Source organism: Apiospora kogelbergensis (assembly GCF_038363985.1).
Source record: "Apiospora kogelbergensis strain CBS 113332 chromosome Unknown utg000008l_segment0_segment0, whole genome shotgun sequence".
Lineage (NCBI taxonomy): Eukaryota > Fungi > Ascomycota > Sordariomycetes > Amphisphaeriales > Apiosporaceae > Apiospora > Apiospora kogelbergensis.
In genome coordinates, this window is record NW_027117425.1 from 965,209 (window position 1) to 981,091 (window position 15,883).

Sequence of the window (15,883 nt, forward strand, 5' to 3'; positions counted from 1 at the left end):
CACCCAATGTAGTTGATGTACTCTGGCTTATCACTCTCGTCTCTTTTCCTACCTTTCTGGTATGTGGTAAAGCCTGAGAAGACTGCCTGTCTCTGGGTCGAGAACAGTCATGGACGTAACCTCGGGACACCATTGATCACAGCAACATTGGACGTTGAAGACACCGAACCTGTATTGTTTTGGGGTCCGGGCCTGTATAAAGCCACAAACTCGCGATATGGCCAGGCGTTGCATGTGACGATGCGAATGATCAGTTTTTGGCGATCCCACTTAAACCGAAGAAAGGCGATGAGGTCGTCACAAACTCGTCGGTAGGCCACAAGTGACTCCACCAGCTCGTGGGCACGGCGGCTGACCTGCGTGAAGCGCAGCACACTTCGCAGGTTCGCGTTGTTCATTTTCTAAAACTGGTGGGATAGGCGTTTAGCGCCTCCTCCTTGCTCTATCTATGGCCCCTATCCTCCTCTACCTTGGATAGATGGGCCCTGAGCCTTCTCCAGCCATCGCTCTCCTTGAAGGCATGCGCAACGCCGTCCTTCTCCAGCGAGCAGTCCTTCTCGGGGCAGAAGGGCCGTGGTTTTGGCACCTTGGGAATGCAATCGTCCAGTATCTGCTTGACAGCCTTCAGGGTGAGCTTATGCTGCTTCTCCAGGTGTCGCTTCAAGTCAGCGCGAGTGGAAAGTGGTTTATTCTCCTTCCCATTTCTACCACATTCAGGACAAGCGCCAAACCCCGGCGGTGTTTACTTGATAATTAACTATTTACTCTATAGTTATATAACTATTATTAATACTCGAACCCTATCTATCGGTATAACTAACATCACTAGAGTTATCTTTCAAAGTAAATAGATTAGCATGCTGTTAAATACGGCCAAGCTTCTGGGTACTGGTGCGGCTATCGCCAATTTCCACCAGTGGGATGTCAATCCTGGTGATACTCTTCCGAGGGTTGAATGGATAAGTAGACTGCGTGAGATAATTTCACTTCAATGAACTTGGGGGACTATGTCTGAGTAGATTGGCGAGCAAAGTCATGTTTATGGAAAAGTGGCTTTTGACAAGTGACCAAGTCACCATAGGTCACTCTGAGGGACTGAATGAAGCCCGTATACAAGATTCTGGTATCTTCATCGGTAAAAGTTCAGTTGCGGACCACCTGATTTGTTATATAGTAATGAATCATCAATTTCTCTCGTCAAGAGGCTATTATATTATAAGGAAGATGCAGGTTTCTTTATTCAGGAAGCCTGTGTGTGAGCCGGCGAACAGCTCAAAGGCTCGAGCAAAGTTGGAAGCGAACCCCTTTCTTTGATGAGGGTCATGAGGGCCTCACCGTACTTCCCCAGGTACCCTCATCGGGTGTTCCCATTATACCAGTGAACACTGAACCGTCCGTGGCAATGCTCAATACGGCACCACGAAAATGCATACTTCGGATGTTTTCGCACACGGCGTACAGTCGAGATTAGGTGAATATCTCACCCAGGTTGGCTAGACTCCCAGTGATTCTTTCTTTATCGTTACTTATGTGGTAAATAATCGAATTGAGATGAGATTGGACTGAAAACGGACTTGAGAGTGAGTTTGTTCACAAGTCTGTAGTGAAAGGCTGACAGCACCAGCCCAACAAGCTCATCCTTCTCCAGCTAGATTGCTTGATTTCTTTTTTTTCTTTTTCTTTTTTTATGCTCTTCGGTACAATGGTATAACCCAACAGAAACGAAACCTTGTAATAATGACTTTTCAAATCTGCGCACGCAACCAAGTGGCTATTATACCCAATGACCTGAAAACTCTTATATAACAAACCTCTCAATCGACCGAACTCAAATAGGCTGAATAGCCTCATGGCAGCTTCCTAGATATTGATTTGGTTCATTTATTGTCTCTGGGGCCAAGACCACTAGTCAATGAATAGACAACGTTTGACATGTTTCGAAAGCAAGTAGCGACATATAGAGACCAGTATAGCCCCATAGATATTGTGCCAGAATAGCGAGTTCTTGTGATTGGGAGACCATGGCTAGGTGGGTGCACACGACGGTTTGAAACCAAACATTTATCTCCTTTTGGATCTTGGCATCAGTGACAGTGCAACCCTAGCTTTGTCGCCAATTAGCATGCGACACAAACGTGAAGGCGCATTGACACGATAGAATGTTTCCTGGAGATGGAGAACAGGTGACGGGTTGATCTCTATACTTCGTTTTGGTCAAGGGTTTTAAGGCACCCAGTATACCCCAGACGGGTTAAGCAAGGCCGACCCCTGTTGAAAAGGGGTTGTGCGCCCAGGTTCCCTAGTGACTGATCCACCAGGTGAGTTTATTCTATATTTAAGAATTTTAGAGCCCTTTAGCGGGAGGAAGAAGCGGATTGGCATTCTTGGCTGTTTCTATGCGGGTTTCCAGTCTTCTGCCATAATGGCCAAGATCTACTAAACCGAGCTTATTCTGTTTGCGGCTGGACAACGTTGCGAGAGTCTCAGAACCCATTGGCTGCGCGACTTTATCTCATGCGTGGATGACGTACCATACAATATGCCGCCTTCTGACTATCGGTGCATCCGACTCGTATTGTGAGCGCATCAGTATCTAAGAAGGCCCAAAAGGGCAGAAGTTATCCAAGTGTATCTTTCCTGCAACGGCAACCGGGCGCTTCTCAACGGGACCCTCGGGACCGTGTGTAAGATGTAGAATGAACTCTGGCACTTGAAACAATGACAGGTTCGCTCAATGCTCCGAGAATCCCAAGGCCTGTTCAAAGCATGAATAATGTGCGCGAAGCTGTACAAACACCTGTTCTATGGACGTCGATCATTATACAGCCACCGCATGTCCCCTTAGACCTTCTCCGTTCGCTGGTCGTTTAAAAGTAAAAAGGCTCAGCTCCGTCCTGTCTCCGATTTGAAAGGGCCCTGTTCACATATCTTTTTAGATATGGTCTTCCACCAAAACCTCTAGGACCTTAACACATCTATGTCTTCCATTCCTCAGACCGCCTCAGGGCGCAAGGTGACTGGTCCACCAGGGCTCGCCATTACTACTGATAGCCAGGTCACATTAGCCCCATTCGGACCTCTCAACTCCTGCCCAACGATAGACTTTAGACCCTCGACAACAGTCTCAATGGATAGCTCTACGATATCCAGTCAGGACGAGGAGGATGGCTACAAAGATCTCGACAAGGTTGAGGCCAATGGAAAAACAGGAGAGCCAGAAAATACGCTCCAGGCGTGGCTGCAAGTTTTCGCCAGCTTCCTGCTGCTCGTCAATGGGTACGGCTACTACTCCTCCTTCGGCGCATTCCAGTCGCACTGGCAGACGACTCTGCAGCGCTCCCCGGCCGACATCTCCTGGACGGGCTCTCTGCAGCTTTCGCTGCCCCTGGTCGGTGCCGTCGCGGGCCGCCTGATGGATCAGGGCCATTTCCGGTCCCTCATGGTGACGGGCTGCCTCCTGCAGCTGATCGGCATCTTCGTCACGTCCTTCGTGACGCGCCCGGGCCAGTACGCGCAGCTGCTGACCGCCCAGGGCTTCGTCCAAGGTCTTGGTAATGGGATTCTGTTCACGCCCTGTGTCACGTTGATATCGCTCTACTTTGTCCGGTATCGGGCGTTTGCGCTGGGGGTCAGCTCTTGCGGTGCGCCGATCGGTGGTGTGATATTCACTATGGTGAGTTGTCCCCGAGATTAAGGCATTGGTAATCAGGCTAACGTCCGAAACCAGATAGCAAGGGAGTTATCACAGAAGGTTGGCCATAGCTGGACCATCCGTGCCATGGGGGCAGTCGTCGCCATCAATAGTGCAGTAGTCCTAGCGATTGCAAGGCCCAAACCGCTTCCCTAAGCTCCCGTATAAGCCAGCATGGTTTGACTGGGAGTCTTGGAAAGACCCCGTCTACGTGTTGTTCGCGGTCGGTATCTTCTTCGTGGGCTGGGGACTTAACTTCGCCTCATTCTTCGTAAGCCATATCCCTTTTCATGCTTGCTGCTTCATTCATTAACAACAACAACGACAGATCGCCTCGTACGGTACAAACATCATCGGCCTAGAATCGTCCGAATCCCTGCTCCTCCTGCTCGTTATGAACGCCGTCGGCGTCCCGGGCCGACTGGCCCCCGCCCTGCTCGCGGACCTCTGGTTCGGCTCCTTCAACCTGCTGATCCCCTTCGCCATGGGTGTTGGTACAGCGCTGCTAGGCTGGATGGGCGTGCACTCGGAACCGAGCTACATAGCGTTCGTGGTACTGTATGGTATCTGCGCCAACGCAGTGCAGACGCTGCTCCCGTCGTCCCTCGCGGGCCTCACGACGGACCCGGCCAAGATGGGGGTGCGCACGGGCATGGCCTTCACCGTCCTCAGCATTGCGTGTCTATCAGGCCCGCCTATCGCGGGTGCCCTGATTGCGCTGGATGGAGGAGGGTATCGCTATGCGCAGATCTTTGGGGGCTGTCGGTATTGGGAGGAGCGGCTGTGTTGGGGGTGGCGCGATGGCTGCAAACAAAGCAGTTCAGCCAGGCTGATGCCAATGAATAGAATATATGAGTAGGCAGCTAGCCATAAATTCAGGTCATATGAAAGCTGAAAACTTGTGGTGCTCAAACCCAAGGGTTGTGATGGCTATATCTGAGCATACGGGCCACAAATCATAAAAGGGGTCAAGTTGATCCATGAACACAATTCCGAGGCAATGCTAGAGCTTGTGTAGGACCACTAGCGGGATCAAAACTCTTCTGTATCTCCGGGGTAGTTAGACAATATGTTTCTTTGTGTTTCGTCTCTTGGACATACAGAACCTGGACTCACGTCTTCTGGGGTTAATTTCCTTTATATGGGCAGGAGCACTTTCCGGTCTGGGATCTCGAACCTATTACCACCTATATAACATAAGAAGTTCTTGAGCCTTATTTTATGCCATGACGATGCTTTAAGCAATAGGCTTGTCGGCAAACCCAGTATCTTATACTGACATCAGTACGAGGGTTGCATTGTGTTCTGGGACGTTTACTTGCCCAGTAAAGGAGTCGCTTCCCGTCTATACGGATGTTTTAGAAGTAATGAGCTTTGAGCATTGCGTCGCCTTTCCGGACAAAGTACAAACAATATAAAGACTTTACATGGTGGAATGAATGTTTGAAAAGCGTCAAAATGAACCTGACCTTGGCTGCAATCAACCTGCAAATTGGAGTCAGATGGGATATCGTCTCCACATTGTGCCTTTCCCTCGGCTCCAAACACAGCCAACTGTGAGATGGAGATGCGGGGAAGAACACATTTTCGCCCTTCCAAAAGTTCAAAGAGTGAAGAGTAATTCCAACCTTCTGGTATTACCGAATTAACATAAGCAAAATCATGTCTCCCCCTTTCAGAGCCGATCATGTAGGCTCCCTGCTCCGGCCACAGAGCCTGCTTGACGCACGCTCGAGTCTCTCATCGCCATCGAAGATGTACTCACTGGAAGTACCCAAAGCCGTCAAGGCAGCCGAGGCACAAGCGATCCGTGACGTAGTCCAGGTACAGCTTGAAAGGGGAATCCGACCCATCACGGATGGCGAATATGCACGGCATATCTACTACGGCGGCTTCTTCGAGAAGCTGTCCGGGTTCGAGGCCAAGCCAGACCTGCCCATCCCCGACGCCTTTCGCACCGACTTCCCCACCACCACGGGCCTGGCCCGCATGGGCGCCAAGACGCGCGCCGCCGTGGTGTGCACGGGCAAGATCGAGTACAAGGAGTCGCCGTACCTGGGCGAATGGCTTGCCCTGCGCGGCTGTTTACCAGAGCACCTATGGAAGGAGGCCAAGATGACGATCCCGGCGCCTAACTACCAGCACATTCAGCTAAAGCCGGGAACGGCCTGGACAAGGGACTCCGGATACACTTCGGACCAGGAGTATTTCGATGACCTCGCCAAATGCTACGCCGCCGAGCTTAGGACCCTGTACGACGCCGGGCTCCGCCACGTACAAATCGACGACCCGCACCTGACCTACTTCTGCTCCCCGCAGTTCGTCGAGGGCTGCGCTCACGACGGCACCGACACGGACGCGCTGCTGGAACTGTACATCCGCACGCACAACCAGCTGCTCGCGGGCAAGCCGGCGGGCCTGCACGTGGGGGTGCACCTGTGCCGCGGCAACATGGCCGGGTCGACGCACTGGGTGACGGGCTCGTACGAGAAGATCGCCTACAAGCTATTCCGCGAAACGGACTACGAGACGTACCTCATGGAGTTCGACGACCGTGAGCGCAGCGGCGGGTTCGAACCGCTGCGGTTCCTGCCCCAGGGCAAGAACGTCGTGCTCGGGCTCGTGTCGACCAAGAAGGCAGCGCTCGAGGACCGCGCCGCCGTCATCGCGGGGACTCGCGAGGCGGCGGCCGTCGTGGCGGAGGCGCAGAAGGTCAGCCTGGAGCAGGCGCTGGACTGCCTGGCGCTGAGTCCGCAGTGCGGGTTTAGCAGCAGCAGCTTGGCGGGTGGGTTGGGGATGACGATGGAGCGCATGTGGGAGAAGCTGGACCTTGTCAAGAGCATTGCGGATGAGGTATGGCCGAAGCGGTCGTGATTTAATGATGTGTGTACTCGCAGTCTCGACTGCTTAGGACAGACGCGTGCAATCAATGAACGATCAAACTGTCGGGGAATAGTGACCCCGATTAGTAATTTCTCAAATGCCCAGGCTATTGTAAGCCGCTTACAATAGCGGCGGGCATTGGGCGAGTTCCCTTATTATTCCCAGCGCTAAGGTTGGTTTTCAGTGGAGGCGTTTTAGCGGACAGATACGCGATTCGTGGGGTGAATGGATCGGACTTAGGCGTTGGTCACACTGAAAAGTACACTGAGGCATGAGGGGCGGCAGGCGGGCAGTTGTAGGTTGCAGATGGCGGCCACGTGGGAGCTGGTGACGTGCCGCCGCTTGCATGCCCTTCCGTCGGAAGCAAGAGCAAAAAGAAATACCGATAATCATTTCTAATCGCATATCTATCTGTTTTCGACTCTTGACAGCTCGAGAACTATGGAGTCCATGGCGAGTTTACTTTACCAAGAGGATTACAAATGGGGTGTTGGAAGTGATCAAAGAGAGTAGTCAGTATTCTGGTCAGTAGTGTACGTCATGGAAGTCTGAGATGGCCCGCACTTAGGAATCGCTTGTCCGCTTATCCACACCGCACTCGTTCCTTACACACTTGACACTAGCTGCCAGGAACCGGTGATGGCGAATTTGCCGCATTTCTAGACGGAGTGGAGATGAAAGAAGGAAGTATATAAGGTCCTGCTGGCCGGCAGTGGCGTTGGGTGGGAGGTCGTTCGAATACCAGACATAACCACGGTACCCAGATTTAGACCGTGACTTTTCATATATTTTCACTCTCTCAGAGATCCAACAGCTCTTCATTCACTTTATTCCAGCAGGACAGACAACCCATCCCACCATGGCTCAGACACAGCCCCGCATTGCGAGCGAGAATGTTGACGTCTCGGTCCTGGGCGAGCCGCTGCACTTCGAGTTCAGCGGCAAGACAGCACCCAACCGATTCCTCAAGGGTGCCATGACGGAGCGCCTGTCAACCTGGGACCCCAAGGACAAGCCCAAGCGCGGCGTGCCCACCGACAAGCTCATCAACGTGTACCGACGCTGGGGCGAGGGCGGCCATGGCGTCATCCTGACCGGCAACGTCATGCTCGCCTACGACCAGCTCGAGGCCGCGGGCAACCCCATCATCCCCGCCGATGCCCCGTTCGAGGGCGAGCGGTTCGAGAAGTTCAAGGAGATGGCGACCGTGAGCAAGAAGCACGGCAGCCTCATCGTCGCCCAGCTGTCCCACCCGGGCCGCCAGGTCTCCGACGCCATCAACCCGAGCCCGATCAGCGCCAGTGACGTGCAGCTCGAGGGCAACGTTATGGGCATGACGTTTGGCAAGCCGCGGGCCATGGAGCAGGCCGACATCGACGCCGTGGTTGGTGGCTTCGCCCACGCCGCCGAGTACCTGTACAAGGCCGGCTACGACGGCATCCAGCTGCATGGCGCGCACGGCTACCTGCTCGCGCAGTTCCTGGCGCCGTCGACCAACAAGCGCACCGATAAGTACGGCGGGTCGCTGCTGAACCGCGCGCGCATCATCTTCGAGATCGCCGACGCGGTCCGGGCGCGCGTGCCCGACGCCGGCTTCGGCATCAGCATCAAGCTCAACAGCGTCGAGTTCCAGGAGGGCGGCTTCTCGACCGAGGACTGCCGGCAGCTCTGCGTCGAGCTCGAGAAGCACCGCTTCGACTTCGTCGAGCTGTCGGGCGGCACCTACCAGGCCCTCGCCTTCGAGCACAAGCGCGAGTCCACCAAGAAGCGCGAGGCCTTCTTCCTCGACTTCGCCGACCAGATCGCGCCCCAGCTCAAGAAGACCAAGGCGTACGTCACCGGCGGCCTGCGCTCGGCTAGCGCCATGGTCGGCGCCCTGGAGTCGGTGCACGGCGTCGGCCTCGCGCGGCCCATCACTCACGAGTTCGACCTGCCCAACAAGATCCTGTCGGGTAAGGTGACGGGCGCCCTCGACTACAAGCTCGACGAGCAGGACTTCGGCATCACCAATGTCGCGGCCGGCACTCAGATGCGCCTCGTCGGCAACGACAAGGAGCCCCTCGACCTCACCAACGACAAGCACCTGGAAGCCTTCCAGAAGTCCATGCAGCAGTGGGGCCAGGAAATGGGCGAGAACAAGGACGGCTCCAAGTACGGGTATGTCGATATCCTCGGCACCAAGCTGGAGCCATACGGAACTGCCTACGCAGTGGCGGCGTAGGGGTCGTCTGACTGTATCAAATGAAAAGTCAAATGGGTGCACATTATATACGATTTAGATATGTCATGTGGTTTAAAGCGGAATTGATGAGACACGATATCCTATAAGAAACATTTCCCAATGAGCTGGATTGAATGAGACCTTTGATGCAGTGATTATGGCGGAATAGGGGCAAAGTTCACGGATTCGAGACATGCGGCCTGCGATGCTACTCGCATGATCGAAATGCACCTGGAAGATGATTGGAGTAGCAATCAATGTCGTCCAGGTCTCCAAATGCAAGGGGTCAGGCAATTTTTCCAACCAACAAACAAAATAACCAACACTCCCTCATAATCTCGATCTAGATTAATAACGCGCGGGGAATCGGCGTTGTTTCATAGGGCACACACTGCGATTATGCACCTGCAGAGGCCATGCCCACTGCCTTACCGCGTGGGAGATTTGAACCGGATGGCATCGCTATGGCCAAAGTGCATCAAAGTTCTGTTTGTCTCTTCCCTTCCATGCCGCCAGCAAGGACATGCCGCATGAGTCAGCTGCCAACCGCATCTTGGGGTCGCACGGCAGTCTGGATCTGGTATATTACGCGATATGCCTTGCGCAATTGATTTGCCGGCCGGAAGCTGAAAACAGCTAAGGCTGCCATAAGCAGCCAGGCACCTCCGAGGTTGTCCGCTCACTGGCTGCAAATCGTCCATCTCGATATCGCGACGAATGCGGGAAAGGGCCGGGGCACCATCATTCAATGTGAGCTGACCGAGGTGGTGAGGCACCATCCTTCTTTCTCCAACCCTCTCTCTACTAAGCTGACCAGGCTGTCTTGGCAGGGAATGGCCGGAGAACAGAAGAAGTAAAAGAAGCTGACCGACCATTATTTTCCGATCTCGTTCTTTTTTTATCCATCCCCAACCTGCATGTCGAAAAGCAACATACCGATACGGTAGGATAAGAGAAACAAAAGCAGTCATGGTCTACATAGACGGCGTCAACCTCCAGCCCGGCAAGGTGCCCCCGAGCTCCAACCCAACTCGACCGTTCCCATTACACCCCTCGACGGCCTCGCCAACCCGCACGCCGGCGCCCTCACCGCCAGCGTCTGGGTCCTGACCATGGCGGGCGCCGTGGTCCTGGCGCTGCGTCTCTTCGCCAAGGTGACGCGGGCGCGCCCGCTCTGGTGGGACGACCTGGCCATGGTGCTGGCGTGGATGGTGCAGTTCGCGGCGGCCTGCGTGGCGCAGAAGGCGGCCGACCTGGGCCTGGGCCTGGGCCAGGACGTCCTGTTCCCGCACCCGAGCCGGCTCTTCGCCATCGCCACGCTCGCCCTCGTCTACCCCAACCTCGAGACCGTCGTCGTGGGCACCGCGCGCGTCTCGTTCGCGCTGGCGCTGCTGCGGCTGCGGCGCGACCGCTGGTGGCGGCTTCTGATCTGGACCGTCATCGTGGGCCTGGTCGTGGTCACCATGTTCGCCCTCGTCCTCGTACGGCTCACGCAGTGCATCCCGATGCAGAAGCTGCAGTACGGCAACATGGAGGGCGCGTGCCGCGGCGACGGCAAGGCGGTGCTGTACGTGGGCTGGGCCAGCGGTACTTGGAGCGCGTTCAGCGACTTTGCGCTCATTGCCATGTCGTGGGTCGTGGTTTGGTCGGTCAAGATGCGGAGGCGCGAGAAGATTGGGACGGCGCTGGCCATGAGCATTGGGGTGGTTTCAGGGGGTCTCACCATCTTTCGCTATGCATGGATTTCACCGGGGTTCATGGCAGACTTCTATGGTACGTCGCTACCCTACCTTCTTCTTTTGCCCCCCGATTAGAATAAACACTGACTGTGCGGATAGAGTATGGATGGTTCGGTTGGGTCTTGATGTCAGCTGAAGGCATGTCCAGTCTCATCGCCGCCAGCATCCCGGCTCTCCGTGCGTTCCTTTTAGAGATGCGGGCCGACTTCCGTGCCCGGTTCCGACTGCCCATGACGTACTTGCACCTGACATGGGGAACTTCTACAACCACCTTGCGACATGGGACATCGACCGAGTCGCCCCGGACACGGCAGCAGCCGGGAATCAAAGTCGAGAGGAATTTCGTCGTCAGTCACGATGATCCGCTTCCACTTCAAACACTCAACCGGAATCCTCGATCGGAAAGGGGCTACACTCGATGTGATTAATTAGAGTAGTTACAGATATTTCTAACTAGAGTTATTAAAAGGGATACATACGGGCTATGAATGTTAACTAGCTTTGAAAAGTAAGCACTGCCTTAGGGTAATAGTTGAAACCCGAAAATCAAGCCAAGGAGGACATAGTCCCGGCAGTGACAGCCATGATGACAGGCTTTCTACCAGTGTTCCCCACCCTCACGAGGATCTAGCGCAACGATGCTACGAATGCTATTTATATATGTTGCTTCTTGTCCTTCTTCATAAAGCCATTTATGCGATCACCCAACAACTCTACTAGAAAAGAGGATTGGCCTCACTATCACGGCCGCGTCTCCGACGCCAACCACTCATTCGGATATCGTTGGCGCTCCACTAAGAAATCACCTCCCTGGAGAAGCAACTGAAGTATGAAACAGCGAAGGAGTGGGCTAGGTTCTAGAACGCGGAGGGCCGACACATTGATGTGGAGGACGACGGGAACGCCGGGTAAAACGGAGATTCCAGAGACGGCTACAACGGTGAGTATAGAAGTCACCAGTCCTAGCACACCACAATATTAATTATCTTCCTAACCGTATCCCTGTCTACCTTGAGTCAAGTAAGATCTAGGTCTCAGTCCCAACCAGAGGGCTTTCTCTTTTCTAAATAAAGGCAGTACACCTGGAAACACCGCAGCCTTGTTCGTAATTTCACGGTATTGATCCTCTCATGTCGAGAGGATGTCGCATAAATGCGTTGTAGCTTGGGAAAATGCTATCTAGGAATTTATCTACTATGACTTGGGGCCTGATCGGCCGGCATGGTAGGAACGTTTTGGGGCCACGCCTCAATAATTACACACCTATTCCCTATCTGCCAAGGGCCCTATCGGAGGTACCAGACTGTATCAAAATAGGTCAGTTTCGGTGAAAAGGCTGGTGAGGAGATACTTCCTTCCCCGCTTTCGATGGATTCCAGCATTACACTCGCCATCCCTTAAACTATTCGAGGTGCCTCCAGTCCACCCTCGGGAAACATCTGGAGTCATCCAATGATATTACATAGAAGAGATCATGGGTAGTACGTGCCAAAAGGGACATCACAGCTTCGCTTACAGGCGCTGAGCCTAGTCCTGCAAGTGAGATCGTATCCCTGGCTTGTTTAGCACCCGACTTACATAAGGAATCCAGCTCAGTTTTCGTCCTACTTACATACACTAACATTCTTCTTCACCCTGAGTATCCGGGTCCTGGGTACGCGGATCTGACTAGATACATTTATATGTAAAAATTAAAAGATTATAACTATGTCAATTATAGGAGCATGTTTCGACGAGTTCAAGACAAGAGCCAACTTTTAACAATACCCAGGGCTACGGCGCAAATGACTCGGGCGCCTAATGTACAGGTTGCGTGGCTACCGTAAAGCATACAGAAAAGATTCCTAACTGCCAGTAGCAGTCCATCTAGTAAGGCACTTTTGCGCCGATCCAAAACGTTGCTCAACACATCCTCATAAATGTGTTCTGTTTCCGCTCCATCCTTCCTAAAATCAAGAAAGGAACAAACCTAAAGACATTGTGTATTCTCTCTGGAATTTCTTATACAGTGTGGCACAAATTTAGGAAAAGGGGTCAGAAGATCTGAAAGGACGAAAAGCATTTTTACTAGCAAATTCAAACGTGTCGTTATTTCATAGCCTAAGGCTCTATGGTTAAACAAAAGGTAAGATGACATGACTAGCATATTCGCCTCCGAAATGCAGCTTATGCGTCCCCTTGTTGTTAACCCAATCGCTGGTCCCAAAGTTATTAACCGCCTTATTCCGCCCACTGACAACAACTCTCAACGACTCGCCGGCCTCATACTCGATGCCCATGGCCCAAATTCCAATGTCGAGTTTGACCACAGTTCCGAGGGGCTGGATCTTCTCTTCGACCTTGTGCGGGTGCAATGGCCAGTTCGGGTGCATGGACCGGTCCCAGTCGACGGCGCGGTGCGACGCCCGCAAGATGCCGCAGGGCCCCTTGTACAGGACCACTTCGGTCGACTGCTCGCGCGTGAAGTCGTCGAAGGACTTGACGGGGATGCCCTTCCAGGGGATGTTGAGGTTCAGCATGGGCTTGCCCGCGCTGTCCAGCTTCTCGATCAGCACGTAGATGTCCATGTCGTCGGCGTCGTCGCACGACATGTACAGCACTGCCTTGGGCATGCCGACGATCTGCGTCTTCTGGGGGAATGTGTAGGTAAACGTGGCAGCGGCGTCGTCGCTCTCAGAGTTGTAGCTCGTCAAGCCCTGCTCCTTGGGTGCCTCGAATGCCAGCTTGTTTTCAGGCTGCAGGTACAGCTTCTTGTAGTCGGTGCGGGCCATGGGGAAGTTGTCCTCGACCACGTTCTCGAGCGGGTCCGTCTTCCCGAACTTGAGAACAGCCATACGGACTTTGGGCATCTTGTCCCAGCCGTTGTCCTTCTTGCCCTGCAGGAAGTAGTCGAAGAACTGCATCAGCTCGTCATTGGCCTGCGGGTTGCCCCAGAGGTCGTACCACTCTTGCCAGGGGTGCCAACGCAGCCACTTGTCCGGGCTGTCGACCTCGAGCCAGCCGCGGATGGCGCCCATGCCGTGCATCGTGTTGGTCCAGGTGCCCGTGATGTAGGTGGGGATGTTAATCTTCTTCATGTCGGGCCGCTTGTCCTCCCACCAGTCGTTGGACAGCGGGTGCTGCTTCCACATCTCCTGGAAGCTCTCCATGCCGTGGTGGCCCTTGAGCATGTACTTGGCGATGAGCTTGTCGAACAACTCGCCCGCGTAGATGCCACCGCGCCCGAACTGCTCGCGGTACAGGTCGCCGCAGCCCTCCCAGGGGGCAATGGCTTTTAGGGACGGCGGCCGCAGCGCCGCGATGAACCACTGGATAATGGCCAGGTGGGAGTTGCCCGCGAGACCAATATTCCCCGTGCACCACGGCTGTTGCGCGATGCCCTCGATGGTATCATAGCCATCCTCGGCCTCCTGCGTACCCATGATCGCCATGACGCCTTCCGAGTGGCCAGTGCCCCGCGAGTCGACATTGACAATGGCGTAGCCACGAGCCACCCAGTCAGCCGGGTCAGGGGCCTCGAATTTCTCCAGCCCGCTGAGCGCGCTGTCGGGCACCCCCAGGTTCCAGGGCGTCATGAGCTTAAGCGACATCAGACCGTTGAACTTCTTGCCGAACGGGCTCCAGCAGATCAGGGCAGGGACTTTCTTCGTGTCCGAGCCGGCGGGGCGGTAGACGTCCATGTACAGAGTCTTGCCGTCCCGCATCTTAAGGGCGAGGTCGTGCTCGACGTGGATGTCACATGTTAACGGTTTGTGGCCGGAACCGTTCCAACCCGCCGGGAGCACCTCTGTCCGTGGGTTTAAGGGCTGGTAACCTCCTTCGCCTTCCTTGGGTGAGCCAATTGGCACGACCGGGGGCTTGGTCACGAGCATGGTGCTGTATTGCGTGTTCCCCCGAAGAAAATGATGATGCTGAAATCTCCTAAACTGACGCTTCGTGAATAGCTTACACAAGGGGAGAGGAGAGATGAAGTGTTGAGGAATACCAGATGGGATGCAGCGCACAATGAATGCCATTAGCAACAGCATACAGTCGAACTCTTAAACCCCTTAGAATGCTATCCTTTTCATCACGACACATCTCAATACCATCTGCCACGGTTCCCCCTCATTCCGGAATCTCTGAACTGATCTCGGCTCATAGTGGGTCTATGCAATTGCTTGCCCCGAGGCTGTTTATCAGCTGCGATCGAGTCGTGGACGAATGCGGTCAGGATACCATGCCGCACTTGAATTAAGTTGAAAAGCCTTAAACCATGTACAGCTCTGGTGAAACCGAAGTTTTCGAGCGTCAGATTGGCAGAAACGCAATGACTGACTGAATATGAGTATTGATTGCTACTGACATGAAGCAATGGATAGCGAAAAGACGATGGGCTGGTTGGCCTGCTGCGGGGGTGACGGAATCAACTCCCAACTCTCCAACTGGCCTGGGGCGTAGCATTCGGTAAAGCTCAGCAGCTTCCGACGGAACTGATAGACTTGCCGTAACCCCACTACCCCAGATTCATTGAGGGGCACTGGCGATGCCGCTATAGCATCGCTCCACTGATGATATTGTTACTTCGCTAATGGACGGCGCTAGTTGGTGGGTTTACTAGAGTGCCCAGGCCGCAGAAAGTTGTCTCTGGCTACGGTTGCTCAGTAAGAAGAGGCACGCCTCGTGGCCTAGGCCTTATATATGTCAGCGGCCGACGCGTCGTAGGTGGACCTGATGCTTCGGCGAGCCGCCTTTATCGAGCGCTGAACACATCGAATTTGCTAAATATTGTCTATGTCCGCGATCGTAATCCGCCGCCGGAGCATCAGCATAAGAAAGTGTGCTCTGAAAGTAGCAACAAATCGCCGAGAGTTCCAGCAAACAGACACTGCAAAAATGGACGTGAGGGCACTGTACACAAAAGCGGGAGAGGGGGCTGCCGCATGGGTTTTCACTCAAACAAGGATTCGATGTGCCCCTGCTTTAAATGCCAGCTCGAACCGGGTAAGCTCTAACTGAAGCCTGCTGCTCGGAAGCTTGTCTTGCGCATGCTCAAGTCATGTTTTTGGGTAGCATCCGATGAGAAAACATGATTGAAACAGACGCGCGTGATGCTATCCAAAATCATCTCCATATTGCCACGGATTGCCCCTTTATGTAGAATGGTTGATTGAGGATCATTAAACAAGTCGATAATGCGCCGGTCCCGAAGCACTGGGATTCCCTGTCTCAAACCCTTCGAGTTGCCGCCCGCAGACAAAAGTTGTCGCAACGCAACGGCCCTCCACATTCCGACTTTTCGTCGTAGGTAGCCCCGCCTCCACTAACACCCGGGAACGCGACTGCGACTAGGGGGTGTTAGTGGGGGGA

At 54.0% G+C, this 15,883-nt stretch overlaps 5 protein-coding genes across 5 annotated transcripts; 4 read left to right on the forward strand and 1 right to left on the reverse strand.

Moving 5' to 3' along the window:
• Window positions 1–3,127: 3,127 nt before the first annotated feature.
• Window positions 3,128–4,550, forward strand: PG998_012278 (MFS general substrate transporter; the record flags this gene model as incomplete). Its single annotated transcript, XM_066879094.1, is given in 4 exon segments — window positions 3,128–3,673; window positions 3,728–3,808; window positions 3,819–3,962; window positions 4,020–4,550. The coding sequence occupies 4 exon segments, from the start codon at window positions 3,128–3,130 to the stop codon at window positions 4,548–4,550; spliced, it is 1,302 nt and encodes a 433-aa protein (XP_066725478.1).
• An 803-nt stretch (window positions 4,551–5,353) lies between these two features.
• Window positions 5,354–6,565, forward strand: PG998_012279 (5-methyltetrahydropteroyltriglutamate-homocysteine methyltransferase; the record flags this gene model as incomplete). The annotated part of the gene is made up of 1 exon (XM_066879095.1): window positions 5,354–6,565. The coding sequence occupies one exon, from the start codon at window positions 5,354–5,356 to the stop codon at window positions 6,563–6,565; it is 1,212 nt and encodes a 403-aa protein (XP_066725479.1).
• An 868-nt stretch (window positions 6,566–7,433) lies between these two features.
• On the forward strand, window positions 7,434–8,795 carry PG998_012280 (NADH:flavin oxidoreductase/NADH oxidase; the record flags this gene model as incomplete). The annotated part of the gene is made up of 1 exon (XM_066879096.1): window positions 7,434–8,795. One exon carries the CDS (start codon window positions 7,434–7,436, stop codon window positions 8,793–8,795), a length of 1,362 nt encoding a protein of 453 aa, XP_066725480.1.
• Window positions 8,796–9,796: 1,001 nt separating this feature from the next.
• On the forward strand, window positions 9,797–10,962 carry PG998_012281 (uncharacterized protein; the record flags this gene model as incomplete). The annotated part of the gene is made up of 2 exons (XM_066879097.1): window positions 9,797–10,568; window positions 10,634–10,962. Coding segments are annotated over 2 exons (1,101 nt in total), but the record flags the coding sequence as incomplete, so codon positions are not given.
• Window positions 10,963–12,648: 1,686 nt separating this feature from the next.
• PG998_012282 (Alpha/Beta hydrolase protein) lies at window positions 12,649–14,406 on the reverse strand (the record flags this gene model as incomplete). The annotated part of the gene is made up of 1 exon (XM_066879098.1): window positions 12,649–14,406. The coding sequence occupies one exon, from the start codon at window positions 14,404–14,406 to the stop codon at window positions 12,649–12,651; it is 1,758 nt and encodes a 585-aa protein (XP_066725482.1).
• Window positions 14,407–15,883: the final 1,477 nt, after the last annotated feature.